This window comes from Athene noctua, chromosome 2, assembly GCF_965140245.1.
Source record: "Athene noctua chromosome 2, bAthNoc1.hap1.1, whole genome shotgun sequence".
Classification (NCBI taxonomy): domain Eukaryota; kingdom Metazoa; phylum Chordata; class Aves; order Strigiformes; family Strigidae; genus Athene; species Athene noctua.
The window spans coordinates 9,449,106-9,470,832 of record NC_134038.1 but is presented as its reverse complement, the minus strand read 5'-3'; the positions used below and the strand labels follow the sequence as shown (position 1 = coordinate 9,470,832).

Sequence of the window (21,727 nt, the reverse complement as noted above, 5' to 3'; positions counted from 1 at the left end):
GTGGTTGGTTGGGGTTTTGTTTTAAAACAAAAAACTTACTACCAGCATAGATGTGTAACCCAAGTTCTATGTCAGGAAGTTATAATTAACTGCTAAAGTTTTAACAGGCTTATAAAGTGCGAGAAAGCAACATAAGTGGTTGTTTTAAACTACATACATTGTGCATATTTTGTGGTTTAAATTTATTTCCACTTTTAAAATTGTCTTAGCTGCAATTCTCTCGTATTTTTTGGAAGTACAAAAAGAATTTTTTTAAAATTTTTTTATTTTTTTTTAATTTAAACTCTGGTGTTCCATGCCTGTAAGAAACAGCCATTTTTATTTTTGTGGTTACTATTTTTTAAATTTTTTTTTACTTCCCTAGAATAGCTGACTTTTTCCTCCCATAGCACCAACTGAGAATCAGTTTTAAGTGGTGAAGCATTTCTCGAGAGCTAATGCTCTCCACAGACTCCTTAGTATTCAAAGACCATCTGCTCCTCTAAAACCCCATGCTGGCAGGCATGTGAAGAACTGTAATTTCTGTTTCATATGGGTGTTGTCAACCATAACTGTCAAAGAGTATTGTGGTCAGTCAGCCCATAGCTTGTGGTCTCACAGATGGGCTTAAAATAAACTCTGATGAACCAAGATAGCTACCCAAACAGTTCCTTTCATAATCATGCCAGTTAAATATAGCAACATGTTTTTATGCTTCTCTGACACTGTTCTTTCTTACCGTCAGTCATTCTTTTCTTACCTACCAAGTGTGAAGGAGCAGCTACTGTTTCAGATTCAATAGAATGAGAATTGAAACCTCCCACTTCTGCAGCAGATATATTTGTGTATGCTCGTGTAGTTACGGATATATAAACACCCAAAGAGTGTGCTGAGTCTTCAGGCACATGTAGCATGAGAAGTGGTGATATGTGTCCATATAATATTGCCTTGAAGAATCATAACGAGATATCTTGCAGTAAGGTGTTCTGTTTTCTGCCTGCCTCTCTTCAACTGCTTGTGCTCCTTAAAACTACTGCTCACCTCACCTTCCAGCCTCACTTCCTGGGGCAATGGAAGCTAGGAAGGTTTGGGTATATTTGTTTCACTCATATATTTTTATTAACATACCTGGTGATAAATTGATCAAACTATCTCACTGCACTCTTGTTTAACTTTTCTCTCCCACACATAACTGCACCAGATATTCCATATTGATGTGCCCTGCCAGAGGCACAGCAGGATGTCTCCAAAAGTGGTCTCTTGGCTCTTCCAACTCTGGAAACTACCGAAAAAACCCACACAGATCCAAATGCAGAAACAATATTCTTGATCCTTAAGCCAGGAAATGTATCAGTCCTTTTACTAGATGCCATTGCAACCTAGTGGTGCCAGACAAAGGAGCTTTATACTATTAAAAGCATAAGCCCCCATAAACTAGACCAAAACGTGATTGTTTTTTTGGCCAGGATACTCCTTATGTGTCAGATCTTGTTTATTTAGTATAATTACCATTGTTCAACACTCCATAAAACAGCAATTTTAGTGAATTCTATGCTGTACTGTGCTCATAGAGGGTGAATGTTGTTTCCCTCATTGCACTTGAAGACAGAGCTATGAGCTGTTTTGGAAGACTTAAAGAAGGTTATCAATAGAGACAGGTCTGTTGGTTTGCAGGGATGGAGGGTTTCATTCCTTCTGTTATGTGACTGCGTCTGTTTCCTGCTTCTTTTTTATCAGTGACCAGTTTATCATCTGTCCCGTCATAAACATGGCCAGTCACTGGGCTGCCTCCAGAGGAAACGTCTTCATGTACCACGTACCTGAGAGCTCCTCACAGAGCAGGTAAGGAGTTGTATTTTATTATATTTCTTGGATTTACGGTTTGCAAAATGGGGTCTGTATGTTTAGGGACCCTGTGAAGTAAATGGGTAGATGTAGGTACCTCAGATAAACAAATCAGATTAATAAAGGAAGGACTGGACTCCAATAGATTATTTCTCTCTGTTGACTATATAGGAATGCTGTTTCTGAAATGAGGCACTTCAGGTTGTATGTCTAAATTAAGTTTCCCTTTTTCAACTTACCTACCTTTGCCAGTTCCAGATAGCCTTTTAGATTTCTACTCTATGTCTGATAAATCTTCCACAGAAACAGAACATGGTCTAAGTCATCTCTCAAGGTAAGTGGGGTAACATTTTCTAAGGACCCAATGTCAATTTAACACTGCCTCCTTTTGAAGATGATGCAATTGCACCACAGATACACTGCCTGGCCTTCAGCGTGGACAGGGTCTGGGATTTATTCCTTTCTGCTCCATCACCATGACTTGTGATCAGCCAACTGTCTCATGGGAGGAAAAGTACACCAGCATTTGCAGACTCAGGCTCTATGTCATACTTACTGTTAGAAACTCGCTTTAAAAATTTTCAGAAGGAGAAGCTGTATCATGTTTTAGACAGAAAGGTCTAAATGCTGTTGGGAGATGCAAATGCCCTGTTTCACTTGGCACAGAACACGCTGGTAGTCAGAGGCTATTAAGCTGATCTCCCTGGTTTTATTTTAGACCCAGCCCCTTCTAGAAGTCAGGATGAGACACTGAGGCTTGCAGGCAGTGGTCAGCACTTTGGGCTGCTATGTGACACACCACGGTAGCTCCTGGTCCCGTACTCTCTAAGGCAGTGACAGTAGCCCCTCCCGTCCCCTAGATCTGCACATTAGGGCAGAAAAGCACACAGGGATGCTTATCTTCTAACCATTTCCTTATGAGGGAACAGTGCTTGTCCCCTGCTGCCTGTACTGCCCCATACCTCTCTCCAAGATTTTTGAGACCTTTCCTGTTTTATCAGCTTTCTCTGAAAGGGCTCAGCGAGGCACAGCTGGTTCTTACTGGCACCATTTGATACTGTGAAGCTCCCCGTGAACTACACTTCTTTTTCCTTTCCTGATAGTGTAGTGAAAAAGCATTTGAAAGAAACCAGTCAAGATCTAGGTTACAGATGAAGGCCATTATGCTGTGGTAACACAGACTCACAGACTCGCTTTCTTTCTAGCTGAGAAGAAGTTAATCCTTGGGGAGCCATTATTTCACTGGCAGCTCCAGCGGGAATGTTCACAGTGCTCCATTTGGCTACCGATAGGCTCAGATAAGTGACTTTTACAAGGCTCCAAACAGGGCCGAGCTGTGGTATGCCAAAAATCCAGCCACACAGAAAGAAATGTTCTCAAATTAGCTAGAAAGTTTTCTCTTGCTTTGAAGAATGATAGTGACCCAGTTATTTATGATAAGACCTTATTTGAAAGTAGATGAAATAGTACTTACACAACTTAGATTCAGTGGCTTTGAGGCAGTGATTTTGAATTGATGAAAATTTTCTCTTTTATTTAGACCTATTTAAGCTTTCTCTTGTGCTCGTGTTATTTATCGCTCCTTACACTCTCCAGGGCGGTAGTACTTTACGTAGCACTTAACTACACATTTTAATCATATTTATGTTGTCAGTGGTCTTCTAAGCTAATTACTCTAAATTTTAGTAGAAAACTTATTAGTCTGCTTTTTCATAACCCTCTTTAAAAGAACCAGCAAAGCCAGTATGTTGTCTCAAACTTGTGGGAACTTGAGGCAGAAGCTCAAATACCTTAGGCTAAGCTACAAGGTGAAATGGGCCCAAACTGGTATGCTGCGTTTACATTCTTACTCCTTTTATCTTTATTTATGCTCAAGTACCATTAAAATAAATGTTGTGTAGGTTGCAAAGGCAAGCACTTAAACAGAAATTGCAGAATTCAGCTCATATGTATACTGAAGGATCTCATTTGACTCTATGATGTGACTGTTATGAAGTGACACCCTCCTTCTCCCACGGGACCCCCCACTAGGTCCTCTGCTGAATATACTGCGAGGTTTTTGTTTAAACATTGTTGTCATTCATTCCTAAATTAATCTTTCCTTATTTTTAATTCCAGTTTGGCCATGTGGCCTCTCTCTCTCACCCTCCCTACAGCATTTCCCCCTTCCACATAGTACACATACATGGCAGGCTGTCCAGCAGCCTCACCACGTGCCAGTGATGTGATGCTGTTGAGGGTAGGAGCTTCACATAGGAGGGTGGCCTTAACTGCTAAAAAGAGAAACTATCAGTAATCTGAAACCAACAAAACACAGTGTTTGGGAATATTATGGGCAGTTTGCCCTATCAGATTAAAACCAATGATATACATGAAACAGCCTTCAAGTAGAATATATAAACTAATCTTGGGGAAAGATCTGGCAGCTATGTCACCAACTCCCAAGGGACTTTTCTAACCACTGGAGTAATGATTCCTGACAGTTCTGAAGTTCTTTGAAAATGATGACTCCTTTTAGGAGGAGGAGCAGAAGCAAATAGTCTGCCAAGTAACCTACAGCTTAGGCTGGAAGGTAGGATATGTGGATTTGAATTTGCTCAGCAGAAGTGAGAATTGAATCTGGGACCCTGCAAACACTCTAGCTATTAAATTCCTGAACAGAAAAACCCTGTTACAGCCATTTCTTTGTGTTAGTGAATGCAATAACCGACAGTATGTTTTGCACATTGTAGACCTGTACAGGATATTCCCTGAGTACACATACTGAATCAGATTCCCCTCAGTGCATTGTAGCCGGAGGAACACCTCATTGGATATTCCTGATCACTCGCAGGCATTTGACAGAAAAATGATTTCTCAGACCATCTGATACTGAATCACATCTGTGTCTGCTGAGATACAGACCTTCACCTGTAAAAATGAAAACTTCTATAGTATTATGTCCATGGGGTAACATAAGAGATAAAATAATGAGGTTTTTTTTTGGTCTTTGGTGTCTAAATTCTTCCTAAGATCTCAGTTTACAGAGGATATGGACCCTTCCCTCTTTGTGTTTGTTAACTGTATCATAAAGATGATGATGATAATATAATTATATATTATTTATAATAACTGTTAGCTACCTCACAAGGGTAATGGAAAGAGTACATTAAAATAATATTGTGTTCAGATAACTACAACAATGGAAGACTATTTACTCTTAGATAAAAATTCTGGCTGGGGAAATGGCCATTCACTAATTAATATAAGGCAGAGTATAGCAACACATTCTCCAGTTTCTACTCTGTCACCTCTCTCCTGCTTTATGTATGTCTCCCAAAATGTGTTACAGAACAGAGAGTTAAAATGCAGAGATGAAAAAGTACTGGTATTTCCTCTTGTTTCACGTGGAGCAGTCCCTTAATAACTCACAGCAAGATAAACAAGAGGGAAGGAGAAGTTAGCCAGTAAATACAGACCCAACCGCAATGATGCAAAGTAGTTAAAAAAGTTACTAAACAGGGATGAATTTTTACCAGTACAAGTCAATCAGCAAAAGTTAGTCTCACAACTGGATGTTTCTAAAATGTATACACATACACACATTCAAGCATGTATAGATATAGGACGAAAAAGCCCATTCTAAACTGATGTCTATGACATATGTGGAAAATCACATAAACCCATGAACTGACAGTTTTCAGATAGATGAATGGATCTTGCAGAGAGCAAACTAATATCTCCTTCCACGTGGTACCATTCTCCTGAGCTTGGCGTGACACTGTGTCTGCTTTAGTCTTCAGTTCCCATTCGAATAAGGAGCTGGATGCATAGCCAACTGCCGCATTGATGATCTGTGGTAAAAATATATACATAACCCAGATCCCATTTTCTTACTCTCTTTTTGAGAACACTTAGGCCTTGGAGTAAACATTTATTGTAAACGATGCAGGAGGAATGTGACTGCTCAGCATTGCTTAGGATTAGTGGGGAGGGCTGGAGTATAACTTTAGTTACAGTAAAGAAATATGTGATAGGAGAGGCTTTGATAATATTAACTGCACAAAGACTTGCCTCATTAACCCTTCAAGAGGTTTCTGGGTGATTTTTACATATTATATGAAGTAGCACTGCTTGCCACACCAACGTAATTTCCAAGTCACACTGTGGTGCCAGATGTGCTGTCTTAAAGATGGGGGATAAAAATCAGCGCTCTGCTCACCGAGGAGGCCAGATCATCAACTGAAGCAGGATGGCAAAGCATCATTATTGTCATTGAAGGGATCTAAACTGAGACTTAATGAAGCTCTATCTTATAGTCATTAACATTACCATAATAATTGCCACAAAAGTTTTTGTTAACTGTTCTGCACTGGATAGATTCACCCAAGATTAATGAGTAATTTTAGTTCGGGCTGTCTTTAACTTCTGATATTTACTCCTGTGTACGTTGGTGTGAGTTGTTAAAAGACTGCTCCGTGCCAATGCTCACATAGTTGGTTGGATTTCGGTGACACTTTTTATGATTCCTGTAACTGAAGGTGAGAACTGACTGAAAAAAAAACGAACAAAAAAGTTTGTGTATGAACCCATTCAAATATGTGAAGTATTTTTATTTTCTATATATGATAAATGCTGTGCTAATTCTGGCTGTTGTTAATATCCCTTTAATTAAAGGAGATTTTTCTACTCTTTTGATTTCATAATAATCATATCCTTGCCCTTTAATCTGTCAACCACTTGTTGTCCAGTTGAGGCTCTCCTCCTGACTGTAGCTATTAGTCCATGAGTACCAGCACCCCACAGGTTGGGAGGCCACAGTGTGAAATAGTTGCTGAGACAGCACATTATGTCTCTGGGCTTCAAGTCAACTCATCTAAACACGGAGGGCAGATAAGGCACCAGTGAATTGGTAACAACAACAAGATGCACATTGCCTCTATAGCTGGGCAGGCACCGCAGTCACCTTAGGTAGCTACAACAACAGCTTGCCATTTATCTCTATAAAGCTGTACTCCCTATAGTTTCCTAAAAGTTGTTGTTTTGCTCTTCTTGTTGGAATTGCCTCACATCCCTCTGGCCTTACCCATTGCATTATGTCAGCTGCAGCTATGAAAACACTCTCCCACTGTTTCAACCACATCACACCATTCTCAAATCTTTAGACAGTTTCTGTGTTGCTAAAGGCTTGAGGTCTAGACAATATGTTTTTTCTTCCCACTGAGTGGTTTAGGGGCCTTTATCATTCAGCAGATTTTTCAGATCTTGGAAATTAGCCGTAAATATGCAAAGGCAAATTACTAAGATCAGAAAATGCAGAAATCATCTTTACGTGAACCAAAATTCAGCTAAAAGACTCAGAAAAGTACAAAGCAATTTTTGGAACTGCATGTGCTGCACTGGGACACGCTGTTCCCACAAAATGTAATCTAGAAGATAAACACAAAGTCCATATATCCAGAGAGACCTTCTGTGGTGCTCTGGGGTCTTTGGATGGATACATAATCTTTTTAAGGAAATTCATCCATTTATTCAGCTCAGGAGTGGGCATACTGAACAAATGTATGAATTTCTGTCCCCCAAAGGCACACTCAAGTGTCAACATGCCTATTGCTAGGTTTTTAATACATTAATTCCCTGACAAAATTCTGTAATCTGTGTTACTTAGGAGTTCTGACAAGATGATAAAAGTGTTTTCTCCCAGCAGTAAGATCTATGATTTTTTTTCAATTAATGTTAGCTGTTAGGTTCTTGAATTTATTATCTGCTACTTTAGTTTTATTTTCTTCACTTGGCACAGCTATAATGCAAAGTAGAACATTGAGTGTATTGGGAGTAATCCAAGTGGAAAAGACACAGCAAACTCCAGGATACTTTTGCGAGTCACATGTATCTATAAGGCTTTTTTGGTACAAAGGTGGATAAACTTGGCAGTTTAATCCTGTAGGAGTTAAGCTTTTTCCATATGTCCTGATTTTCCTGAAAAGAAGAAAGAAATAAAAATGTTCGTCTGTTTTTCACATGCTTTCCCCCATTTGTCTGGCAGGACTTTGTAATGTGGAGGCAGAATGAGCCAACTGCATCCCTAGAACTGCAGAGGTCACACCAGGCCTTACATTGGCTCACTAAATTTCTATAAATATCCAGTTATCCTTTGATTATTTTTATTCTCTGCAATCATGTAGCATTTCCTTTTCTAACATGTGTGGTTATATATATTTTTTTAAAATTATTTTTGCTTATCATCAAAATGAATGTTTCAGTCCAGGCAAAGTGCAGTGTTGGTCAGCTGCTCCTCTCACATGACGCTGTGCCTGTTAACAACTTAGGGTACTTGATCCCACTCTTCAAAGCTGCTGGTATTAATATGAAGACAATGTAGACATGTGCAAACAACCACATCTAGTACTTCCAACATTGCGTGCAAAAATAAATTTTAAATTCATTTATTGAAAAGAAACACAGAATGGGATGACAAGATCGTGCAGGCAGTATAATTTTATATATAAATCATATCCTCTTCTCCAGCAACATGGTTTTTATGGAATCCTATCACAACTCAAGCCAGCAGGAGATTTTTAACCAACTCTATGAGTCTGGGTTTCATCTATGCTGTTAAATCCAATCAACATGTAAATGACCTATTCTGGCTAAAGTCAAGTGACAGTGGATAGGTGTTTTGTTTTGTTTTCCTAGTTCCTAGTGATAGGCTTATCCTTGCCAAAGGGATACTGAACGGGGTCTTGAATATGAGGCAAGGAACTCAAACCCATGATCCTATCTCCAGCATGAACCCTTCCACAGAATTGTTATGATAAACAGGCTCATAAGAGTTCACATTTAAAGGATTAATGGTTTTGTTATCTCACGCATCTGTGGCAGATCACCAATATCTGCTAAGTTTAGTGACTAACATGAGTTTAAGTACGCTATTTCTTCTACATTTCTCAGACAGTCATTGTTGCTGAAACAAAACAAACAGATTTCCATATTTCATCTCCTGAAGAGGCTGGATTGCAAAGCTCTAGCTGAAGTGAAAGATTTGTGCAGAAATTGAAGAAGGAAGGAGTTACCCAGTAGATCATTAATGACTACTGATATTACTGTCCCCAGCATGATGGGACTGCGAACGTAAGCCTCTGAAGTTATTCGCTTAGGTTTTTGTCAGGCCTAGCTTACTGGGCTCTGTAGTCTCAGTTCATATAGCAGAGGGTAATGGAATTTTGGCCAACATTTCTAGTCAAAGCTGAGGGAGACTGAAGGTCATTTGAGGATGTGGTGGGTTGACCCTGGCTGAATGCCAGGTGCCCACCAAAGCCACTCTGTCATTCACCTCCTCAGCTGGACAGAGGAGAGAAAATAGAACTAAAGTCTTGTGACTCAGGATAAGGACAGGGAGAGATCACTCACCAATTACCATCACAGTTAAAACAGACTTGACTTGGGGAAAAATTATTTTAATTTATTACCAATCAAATCAGAGTAGGATAATGAGAAATTAAAAAATAAATCTTTGAACACCTTCCCCCTTACCAGGATCAGCTTCAGTCCCAATTGCTCTGCCTCCTCCCTGCCAGTGGCCAGGGGGATTAGGAATGGGGGTTGTGGCCAGTTCATCACCTGTTGTCCCTCTCCAGGGGGAGAACTCCTCAGACTCTTCTCCAGTGTGTGGTCAAATTAGACTTGACTTGGGGAAATTGGTTTAATGTATTAGCAATTAAATCAGAGTAGGATAATGAGAAAACAAAACTAAATCCTCCACCTCACCCCTGCCTTCTTCCTGGGCTCAACTTCACTCTCAATTTCTCTACCTCCTCCCCTGCAGTGGCACAGGAGAAGGGGGGTTGTGGTCAGTTCACCACTCATTGTTTCTGCCACTCCTTCCTCCTCAGGGGGAGGACTCCTCGCACTCTTCTGATGCTCCAGTGCGGAGTCCATCCCACAGGAGACAGTCCTCCACAAACTTCTCCAAGATGAGTCCTTTCCACAGGCTGCAGTTCTCCATGAACTGCTTCAGCGTGGGTCCCCCACGGGGTCACAAGTCCTGCCAGCAAACCTGCTCCAGCGTGGGCTCCTCTCTCCACGGGGCCACAGGTCCTGCCAGGAGCCTGCTCCAGCGTGGGCTTCCCACGGGGTCACAGCCTCCTTCGGTGTCCTCTATGGGCTGCGGGTGGGTCTCTGCTCCCCCATGGAGCTCCATGGGTGCAGGGCACAGCTGCTTCACCACGGGCTGCACCACGGGCTGCAGGGGAGCCTCTGCTCTGGTGCCTGGAGCACCTCTTGCCCCCCTTCCTCACTGACCTTGGGGTCTGCAGAGTTATTTCTCTCACATATTCTCAGTTTTCTCTCCTCTGGCTGCTGTTGTGCAGCAGCTTTTTCCCCTTCTCAAATATGTTATCCCAGAGGTGCTACCACCACCTCTGATGGGCTCAGCCTTGGCCAGCAGCGGGTCTGTCTTGGAGCCGCCTGGTGTTGGCTCTGTCGGACATGGGGGAAGCTTCTGGCAGCTGATCACAGAAGCCACCCCTGCAGCGCTCCCCCACTACAAAAACCTTGCCATGCAAACTCAATACAAGGTTTTCAGGCCTGGGCCTGAGAAATATGGCTGCTAGGCTATATTTGTTCAAAAATTATAATTCATTTAAAAAAAACAACAAAACCCCAGAATGCCAAAACTGTATCCCTTGTGAAAAAGTTAGTGCTTTTCTCATAAAACAGGCAGTATATTGAGCAGAAAATACTGTGTAAAAATGAGTATTAATTCTTCGTATGATGAATGAATTTTGGAGTGAAAATATTAAATTCCTCCCACATACTATTTAAGATATGGTATCAGGTTCTTGCCTAGTTATCAGTAAAAAGTTTTAAAGCACAAAAAGAAAAGGAAACTCATGGCCACATGTAGTTTCTTGTTCTAGACCATGTATATTAGAAAAGTATTCTCTTAATAATTATCTGTGATTTATGAGGACTATAATATCTATCATTATTGGTAAATACAGCTAAAAAGATTGATAAATAAATAACCCTTTGCTATATTCACTAATGACAAACTGATTCTTCTTCAACCTGCTTTTTCATCCCGAGTAATTTACTGGTAACTGTGGCTGAACTTTAGCTAGAGTAGTGTTTATCTTGTTATTTTAAAATTCAAATAACTGGATAACAGCGGGAAGTTTTGTATTTTGGTATGGCATAGGATGACATATGAATTTTGAGTCAGTTTACATTGGCTTCTATCTGTGTGTGAAGTTTTAAAAAAGAACCAAAAAATACATTAAGGCAACTAAGAATAGTAGTTGCAAATCAAAAGGCTTTGAGATTGGTTGAAATCATTACATTAGGATAATAAAAAATATTTTTAAATGAAAGAAAAAAAAGGGAAGTGTTAGCCTACACTCAGCCATTAATCATCAAAATGATTTCCCAGTATAATTATCCAAAATATTTAACCAGGTCGAGAACAAGGACAAAGTTCATAATGAGATATATGTCCTAATTTACAATGTACCACCGTGTGAGGTCTCTGCAGCCCGATCTCTAAGTTGTGCATTCAGTCCTAATGTAGAATAGCTTGGTGATCTGCCAGATCATATTCTTCTGTTCTGACTGTCATGGTTATGGATAGCCATTAATGACAATTCCATTTTACAAACAAAAATTTTGAGGATTTCTGAGTTGGGGTTTGTTGTTGTTGTTGTTTGGGTCTGTGTTTTTTGTACTGTTCCAAAAGACTGTGGTTAAGATATTCACTTTAACTGTTGGAAATCGGGATTTACATCTATGCTGTGTTTGATTTGGAACAAGGGTTTGAACAAAATCAACTGTAACCTGGGTATCTTTGTTCTAAATTCTGATCTTCTCATCTTTTACTCTTCACTGTTGAAGCTTTCTTTGTATGCAAAAGTTGCCACAGACAGCAATGGGCTAAGAAATCCCTTTCTTTCTTTCTTACTTGGAAACATTTAAATGGAAACTCCATCTCAGGCTTAAGGAAAATTTACTCAGAACCAATACCTTCTTAATTAAATGGGTTGGCACTGTATAATGAAAATTTAAAGCAAGTGATATTTCAGGATCTGCTGTTAAATTGTTGGCTATGGATTTCACAAAGCTTCTGATTTTACCACCTGTTTTTTCTGTAAACTGAATAACTGAACTCCGGTAGTGCCTCCTTCAGAAGTGAAGTAATAATTCTCCAAGGGGAGCTCACTTCAGTGTGAACAAAGTGGTAGAGCCTGGCTCCTAGCTTCCCTATGGCTCAATTTACCAGTCTGTCATACTGTCATGTAAGAAGAGCTCTAAATCTGTTTCTAAAAATGTTGGCATCTTAAAAAGAAAAAGTATACACAGAAGATCTGAAGCGATACCTTTGCATGAAGTAGTAGTCTTGTGAAGTCACTGAAGCCAACATTTCATCCTTACACATAACTGCTTTCACCACTGTTATCAAAATAACAGATCTGTTCCTTGAAAAGGGGCTTCTGTAGGGGAAGTTAGTTGCTGTTAGTTTGTTTTCCTTAAAAACACTTTTAAAATCCCTTTTGTTATTGTCTCTGCAGTCCCCCTTTTATCCAACTGTCCTCTGAAGTCCACCAGCTGCTGGGCTCTGCATCCCCCTGTTTAGAGTTGATGCCGTTGAGTCACCTATATGGCACCCTGAGGAATCGGGAGTGCAGTTTGGAGCAGCTCAGCAAATAAAAACCTCCCTGCAGAGCTAACAGTGTATAACAGCAAAGCTATACATTCCTACCCGTCACTCCACTCTGCTTTTCTTCCAGTGAAAACAGTGTCTACCTGGTGCTGCCTTGAGTAGGTTCAGAGCTCCTACAAGACTCCAACATCCTTGTTTGGGTGTTTCTGGCCATTTTGCACTCCCCTCTGTCAGGAATGGATGATGATCAGAGTTTGAGGGAGGAGACAGAAAAGTTTCCCTGATATCTTCTATCTAGCTGCCATCTAGATGTTTCACAGTTGTCTTCACTGCTGTTCTGTGCATGTATATATCTGCCTTACTCCCCTCTTAACCTTATGTTTTCTTTCCTGTCCTCTTACTACTGTTATCACTGGCCAGGGTGCGGTACCATCAACTAGAAGTATTGAAAGCATCCCATGAATTTGTAGTTTTGTACCACTTTATGTCACTATATCAAACCCCTTACAGTTGTACAAATAATTTAAATCCAAATAAGTTCTCTGTTTAGGAGTTTGCTGGGCTGTGACCTTAACAGATGTCACCTCTAGAAACATGAGTGCTGAGAAAACAGCCTCATTTGGGGGGAAAGCCTCAGTCCCAGCTCACTCATTTTAGATTTAGAGCTAAATCCACCTCTGTTATGCCCTCCCTAAATGGGTACATTTGTCCCTTTTTTGCATCTTAACTAATTTAATGTCCTCTATTCTATTTGAAAGTGATTCTATTGAAAAGAAAATAGTTCCTTTAAGTATGTAGTACCTTTACTGCAATAGTGACACTAAACATTGCTGTAATACACTGGGCCAAGCAAATTATTTTTAAAGCAAAATTATTAAACTATGATCTCGCTTAATCCTTCTATAAACATTTGGGGAAGAAAAATATGCTTTAATCTTGTTTCAGTTCTACATTTTTTTGGTGAATAATCTGTGAATAATTCACTTTCCAGATGCAAAGTATTACTGAGGTATTATGATAAGACTAAGGAAAATACAACCAAAGATGTATTTCATTTAGAGAGCTGTGTGTTTGTTTTTCAAAATAGAGGCTTTGGTGCCACCACTCATAAAATGTAAAGGAGTCATCTGGCTTTCACTCCACCTGCCCATTATGGTTTGAAATACAAGCCTTGTTCCATCAGAGGCAATATCAGGGTCCTATCAATGCTGCTGCATTTCATGTCCAAAGATAAAATAGTTTCAGTCATGCCACCTTTTGACAACAACCTCTGCAGCCACTGCAGATGAAATCTTGCTGAGTGGATCTGGGATTTGTTTATTCCTGCCTCACAGACATCTGTTCCTTCTCCCAGGTCCCCTGATGCTGTCTGCCTTCATGCAGCATTTAACCAAGTCAGTAAGATCTTTGTCTAAGTATTGGATACAGAAAACACAATTGGATCATACCAAAAATGTCTCCTTCTGAGCTGTGGTTCAAAGCTATGTGCTGAGCATAGTTCAGTTATAATTTTATTAGTAGAAGTTGGCCACTGTTTTTCTGCAGGACTTGAAGAGGTTGAGTTGTGTAACCTTTGCTACTAGGTCCTACAAGTGTTGTTGTCTTGCCTGGCCAGTCTTGCCTCTGAACTGTTGAAATATTCCTTCTTATATGTGTTAATTATTACATGGAACTAACCAGCAATTGTTCTTTCTTAAATCTGATCTAGGTGATTATCTCAAGCTATTTTGATTTGACTGCCATATAAAACCTGGGGAGAACAGACTGTATGAACCAAAACCACCCAGCCAGCAGAGAAATTAGATTAAAACTGTGTCTAACTGAAATCTTCATAAACATCTCCAATTACATCTTTCCTTATCCAAAGATTTGGGGCAGAATCCTGGCCCCAGTGAAGTAAATGGAAACCCTCCAATTTCTGTTAAGAAGGGCCAGGATTTTATTCCGAGTCTGTGAAATAAACCATAATTAACCTTCCATCATGTCTGCCAGATTCTATGTCACCACTTGTTTCCACTTTCTGAATTTAATTTTAGTGAAAATCTGTACAAAACTTGAAGCATTTAAGGAATAGCCAAGTGACTTTCTCCCTCTATCACTTTCTCTTATATGCGTAGCTAATTTAGAAAATGTGCCCCAATGTCTTTCACAATTTCCTCTTGTAACAAATGTTAAAGACCCTACATTAACTTAATGTCAAATTCTCCTTGTTATTCCTTGCTCTTCTTTTGTGTTCTGATTTGAAGAAGCCCCACAGCTCACCACACTCTAACTAATGGACATTAATTATTTAAAACTTGGCTTTATTCTCTGAATTAAATTAGCTCCCTTTCTCCCCCAAATAAATAAATGATGGTTTTAATTATCTTTATATAAACATTTTTTTAGTTCAGGTCAGGAGCTCTTGCCGGATGTTCAGTATGCATTTGGACTGCCATTCTACCCACAGTATGAAGAACAATTTACTCTGGAAGAAAAGAGCCTTTCCTTGCAAATTATGCAGTACATCTCCAATTTTGTAAACTCTGGGTAAGTATGTAACATTTAAGAATTGCTATGACTGGGGAGAGGGCAAGGAGTAGAGGGAATGTAGTCCAGATCCTGCCCTCACTCAGGTAGCCTCCATTTCCTCTAGCAGTTTCTAATCTACAGGAGTGGCTGTGGTCAACACTGTTAGAAAGTCATGGCCAAGTTGTCAAGCAGCTATCAAAGATTTGTAGTATGACGCTTAGCTAGAAGAAGTAGAAATTTTATTTCCATGGAGCAGCTGCAAAATTCTACTTAAATATATGGGGGCTATAGAGTCCTTGGTGTTGTTTCCAGAGCTTATTTCTAGGACCCCAATTCTGAAGTGTCTTGGCTAAGAGTTCCTTTATTCCCAGAGTAAAGGGGAAAGCACATGGAGGCACAGTACTCTACCAACTACTCTGAATAGCAATCAGCTTTAGGGTGCTGTGACCATGCTCGAGAATGAGGAATATCTCTGGAAAGCTAGTGTGGGAACTGTGACTTTATATGCTTTTTAGAGTACCTTGGGTTGCTTTGGGACCAAGAGCTGTTGAGGGTGTTCATAAACGTGTGTCTATACAGTTTCTGTGGACCTGTCCCTTAGGAAGTAAACCAGACTAACAAGTTACTGTCCGGTGAGACACCGTGAATGATTCACCAGTCTGGACTGGATTTGAACCCCAATGGTCAGAGGGACTGGATACACATTTCCTTGATCTAAATGATCTCCTTCTGCATCTTACTGTTCATGTCATTGTTTTCTAATTATAATTTCTCCCATTCCCTTAGAAATCCAAACTACCCTCATAGTTTCTCGAGAAGAATGTCAGGGATGATGCCTCCCTGGCCTATGTATCTGCCAAATGGTGATGGCGATAACTATAAGGAGTTCACTGTGTCCTTGCCGACTCTTAAAGGATTGAAAAAAGCAGACTGTTCCTTTTGGTCTGATTATATCAGAAGACTGAAAGAATCCACAGGTGAGCAGTGTTTTCTGTCATTAAAAAACCCTTAATTCGCTGTTTAATGTTTTCCTCTGACTGCAGTCCTCTTACATCAGTGTGGAAAAATACTTCTCATAAATATCTTGCATTGTCCAGGGTATATAGCAGATAGTATGTAATAAAGATTAATTGTCCTGGAATTAGAGCTAGAGAAATCTTCCTGCAGTGATGATAGACTATACAATGAAGCTATATTTTCTAATAGTTTGCTGTCTATTTGCAGTTATAATACAGACTTTGGCTAAACTGGAAGACTAGGTATATGGGATCTTTTGTCTACTGGAAGCACCTAACGTAAGAATGTTAAGATTCATATAACTTAGGAGCACAGTAACTTCTACCCACTGTAAAGTTTTAACTGAGGCTTTATATGTATTTCATCATGGATCCTGCATGCTTTGACTTCATACTAGATAAATTTCGTTTTTATAGCTGTGCTCATTATGTCCCTTGTATATGCCTCTTGTATATGCCCCTTGTATTTCTTCTTTGTCTCCATAAATTTCCATGCAGCTGTGAGATTCCTTCAATTTTTTCTTACTGCTTTGGCCAGTAAGACCAACTCTGCTGAGATTTCAGTCTGCTGCTCTGTCCTGGACACTCAATTTATTCCAGTAAATCAACCCCCCTTCATGTCTGTGTATCTTGTAAATAAATTTGGATAGCCCCAAGAAAAACAAATAAAACCATCCCTGTTTGGCAGACAGAGAGGTTTTGAATTATTCTTGGAGGCCTGCAAGCATACAAGTGTTTTTTATGTCCTAAGGATTCATCTTCAGAATGAACACAATCCAGGCTCTTTCTGCTTTGCACTTCTGGGAACAAAATGTACTCTCCAAGACACCAAGCTACCCAGGCTATCTATGCCTGACAGACCACCTCAGATGGACTGAGGCTGATGTCTGAGTGACACTGAACTATAATATCTCAGAACCATTAAGTTGGTGTTTCTGATACAAACGCAAAGCATCAATGCTCTTGTTCAAGAGACAGCCTGAATCATTATTCATGGTCTTTCTTCAAAAGTGTACTCAAGATTTTGCTGTAGGCCTTTTCATCAGTTTCCTGATGAATGCCTTTCTCTCAATGTCTTTCAAGCTCAGAGGGGATATTTTGGTCTCTCCGATGGCTTACTGATGGTCAAGATATTCCTAATTTGCAAAGCTTGACTCTGATGTTTAAACAGTTCTGGGCTTCTAGATCTATTGGAACTTCAGCTCACAGCATCTGTGTAATGCCAGACTTGAGTTGAAGTCACAGCTCTGGCAGAACTTTTGACTGAGCACCACGGACAGAGGCTATTCCCAGCATTTACAGAAAATCCCAAAAAAAGTGGGAAAATATCTACTAGGACAGATTGTTTTTGAGATGGAGAATGTTTAAACCCATCCAAACTGGCATAAGAACACAACAACATTCGTGTATGGGCCAGTCCAATAGTCTGCCTAGCTCAATATCCTGCCCTCATCAATGGCCAAAACCAAATACTTGAATGTTAAACATAAAAACTGAGAAAGGGAGAGAAAAACACATACTGAAAGAGTTCACAAAGATGAGTCAAAGTTTTGAAAACAAGCCACACAGTGTGAGATTTATGGAGTATAGATTGTCAGGGAGAAGGTTTAAAAAGTACATGTCAACATGTTATTCTTCAAGCAGAAGTGAGTACACCCTGCCTGCTCTTCAAGCCAGTATTTGCTTGGTCTCAGCACCATGGTAATGCAGCCACACACTTGTCTTCTACTAAATTCCATTGCATAGCAACATTGGCTTGTCACCTTGCTTCGATAGTCATCTTTAATCTTATCTCACCCTGGAATACTGAAGCTTTTCATGCGACTTCTACTTAAATAGACATCACATCAAACCCATTTCTTCTCCAGCCCTCAGCATGGGATGGTAACTTACAGAAACTTGTGCTGTGGGCCTCTTGATAACAAACTGAGCCCATCTCCTTGTGAAATAATTTCTTAATGTTCATCAGTTCAGCTAGAAGGACTGTATGAACTTCAGCTGCTGATGACTGAACACCCTCAAAATTTCTTTTTGAGAGGATGTTGTGCTGAAATTCATGCCAAAGCAGTGTCAGTCCATCAGTACAATCCATCACTTGAGACTGTAGAACATGTTCAGTCAAGAGAACTGAAATTATTTTTAAGTCCTTAATCATCATGTTGCTGCTTGGTTGGTATGCCCCTTTCCACCAGAGGTAGCTTGCTGTACCTCCCTTCAGAGCTGAAGCATTGCACCTCGGTTGTTACCTGACTGTTCTTGACCCTGTTCCTGGAGTGCTGCCAGGCTGTCATATGGGATCCTGGCATGATGCTGGATGCTAGATTTCAGAGAGAAATGCTGCAAACCGTTTCTGGATGAGGCACATTGCACTTCATCCTGAGGGGGAACTATCTGTCTGTCAGCTATTGAGACATCCAGTCTAACAATTATTTAGTGGAAAAAAGGATCAGCTTCCTGCCTTACAATAATTATAAATCTTTGTGGTAGTGTTTTTGGATTGTACATTGTACACTGTATATTCTGACTGCTGGTCTCATTTATTGTGGTTGCAATTTGTGGTTTCATGCCAAGTAGATGGAGTTTACAAGTGTGTCAGCAAGAGGCATTGCTAATGAAACAATCCAGTTTCCACATCCAAGTGCAAAGCTGTTGGAGGTCTATTCTGATGCAATCTCAACCAATTGTGATGAATCCTGTTTTGTCTACCTCACTTCTTCCTTTTCAAATCAATACCCTTCCAACTTCATATTTCATCTGTGATCTGTAAGAAAAAAAATCAACAATTTTCAGTAAAATGGAGAACTGGCAAAGAAGCCAGTGATCATAAAATCTAACTGCAGCTGGCTTTTCCAATTTTTTTCTTGGTCCTGTGTTTACTGCCATGTGAAATGTCTTGGCATAGAAATGTCAAATTAGGGATAACTAAGAGCTCAATGCTCATCTTAGACCCTAGGTCCCAGTCCAACAGAAAACTGAGTTACTCCTAAACTCATAAATTGCAGTTTCTGGAATAAAGCCTCTCATTTACAGTCTCTTGTACAGCTGAAGTTACATGTCTTATAGGTTATTCACTGCTGGATCTAGAAGCTGTTGTGTATATATCCAGCTTCACTGTTACCTGTAATTTTCTTTCCATTTAGTAAAAATATTGTCCAAGTTGAAGTAGGTGTTTCATTCTGTGATCAGACTGCAATATTTAATGATGGAATGTATAATTTGTTCCTGGCGTATAATTGAAATGTATGTTATAATTGAAGATAATTTAACAAAAGTCATGTCATAAATGCAACGATTCTTCATGATATTTAATGGCAGTACCTTTACAAATTATGTAGAAAAGTTTGAATCTGTTTCATTGCAGATGATCTATAAATCTGTTGAAATTTAGTTTGAAACCAGTTTATAAAGTTGCCATTTGGGGGGGGGGTGGGGGGCAGTTTGCCCTGGGAATTACAGAAGTGAGGGTGCTTGAAAAGATTTGGATTTAGTAAATGGAGTTCCTGTGGTTGCATTTCAAAGACATGCTTTATATTCTGAATCATGATGGTTTCCATGGGAAACATCAAAACGAGAAACAAGAAGAGTGGCCATTGCGGAAAAAAGCTGTGGATGGCTTTTTCCAGGGACTGTGTTAACAACTGGAAATTCAGAAGCTCCAGAATGTTTATGTATATTCCGACAGTATGTCTGAATGCTAAAATTCCCCTTGCATAGTGTGGTGGGCTGCACTGCCTTACAATGAGTCCCTTTATAGGGGGCCTCTCATTGCGTCCCAAACAGGTAGACTTGGATCTGTTCTACATCTCTTACTCATCTAACTGGTATCCAAACAGAGACAGTCCTCCTGAAATAAGTGCCTTTGTAAGCAGTGTTGCACCTGAGAAGCAGATACCTTTACTGTCTCCAAAGTGAAATCTTGTCTGCCTAACTCACGTGTCAAAATGTAGACATTTAGGCATACTTTATGTGTCCATCAGTAAAACTGGACCCCACCTGTAGAGAAATCAATCGCTAGCAAAGCAAAAGCCATCTCCATTAGCTCTAACACACCACGTGTAGCCACACGAGAGTCCAAATAAAGGAACAGTGTTCATAGTTCAGACTTGAATCAAGACCAAATCAGGAGATATGTTGTGGTCAGCATTCATCTTTTATGTGTTCTATTCACACCTTTTTTTTGCAAATCTCCACTAGAAAACAGATTCCTTTAGTATGAGGGACATCTGTGCAGCAGTGAGAGCACTCTGGCTAGGATGCATTCAATAAACACCATCAGTCCACTCTCTTGGCACAGTTTGGTGCTGAGGAAACTGCAACTACTGAAAGGGTGGATGACTAAAATTATGGAAGGTAAAGAATAGGGAACAAGAGATCTATTACAGGTGGGTTCTTGGGCTTTATGTATTCCAGACAGACAAAATAATAATGTTCCCCACACTTTCTTCCTGATAGGTAAATATCAGGAGATAATACAAAACAGAGAGTACGTCTTGCACAAGTGGAGTGTGAATTATTATGCACTCCAGTGGCAGTTATTTAAAACATGCTGGAAGCATGATACTTAATTACCATTAGGTGATCTGACATTACCCCAAAGCATTTTGCAAATGGGCTGCAAACTGAGAAAAATAGTTTCCTGAACATTTATAGCTCCATAAAAAGGGTCTTAAGTGTCATTGACAAAGTGTATACGTTCTAGCTTGCTGCATCAAACATAGGACATTTATTTTAATCTTAATTGTATTGTCATTTCAGGAAGTGCAAGTAATGGAGAGCCATCTGCAGAAAACAGCCCTAGTGAAGCTCCTACTGAAGGATTTACATCCCGGGAGAGCCAGCCACTGGGAGACAAGGTGGCTTACAGCAGATGACAGAAAGTCAGTGCTATCGGATGGGTTTGTCACGCAATTCTACATCCATGCATCTGTGTCACACCAGATGAACAAGTTGCTTCCTTTAGTTAACTTTCTGAATAAGTAAAGTAGACCTTTCAAGAAAGTAGCTTGTCGAGAAAATTGTTGAATACGGCACAAAATGAGCCTTACAGCTATTATTTTAGGTCAAAAGAAACTGTAATTTGAAAAATGAAGTATCAATAAAAACTGCAAAACCTAAACAAACGTACCTGGACTATATTTCTTGCAACTACGCAAATACCACCAGCCAGAAAAGGATGTACATTGAAACTCTGAGAAGCCCCTCAGATGATGAGGCTCACATTTGCTAGATGTTGTATCTGACTTGTTCTTTTCTATTACTCATCCTATCACAAGCTACTGATAGGAATGGGAGCCCAGTTTGGAATTCTGGAGAAAATTAAAAAGCTTCAAAATGGGAAGGGGTTAGATCCAGGAAGAACAACACAAGAAAGGAATCAAGAGTATGCACTGAGTGTGTCCACATGAACTCAGGCACATGCACATGCTATATTCAGCTCATGATCACCTGTGAAAATATGTATAAGACCGTTTGGGTAAAATACAACACACAGCAGAGATAATACAAAACATATGTCAATTAAAGCTTAGAATATGCTGTCCTTGGAACATTCATCTTTTGTAAGGAGAAAGTGAGATACAGAATAGTTTTGGAATCATAAAGAAAAGTGTATCGTAGGGTATCGATAATGGCTCTGTAAGTAGTTTGGCTTAGGTTGGTAATTCACTGCTAGGATCATTTGGCAACAGATAAACCTCAATTGACAGTATATCACACACGTGTTCATGATACCTGAGAACAAAAA

General features: G+C 39.8%; 1 protein-coding gene across 1 annotated transcript in view; it reads left to right on the top strand.

The window, feature by feature from the left end:
* TG (thyroglobulin) overlaps positions 1-21,025 on the top strand; it is a 160,686-nt gene extending 139,661 nt beyond the window's left edge. Inside the window, exons 45-48 of the mRNA XM_074897572.1 lie at positions 1,717-1,821; positions 14,846-14,986; positions 15,755-15,945; positions 20,740-21,025. Of these exons, the coding sequence (XP_074753673.1) occupies positions 1,717-1,821; positions 14,846-14,986; positions 15,755-15,945; positions 20,740-20,855 (553 nt within the window). The 3' untranslated portion in view covers positions 20,856-21,025. The remainder of the gene's footprint in view (positions 1-1,716; positions 1,822-14,845; positions 14,987-15,754; positions 15,946-20,739) is intronic.
* The last annotated feature ends 702 nt before the right edge of the window (positions 21,026-21,727 follow it).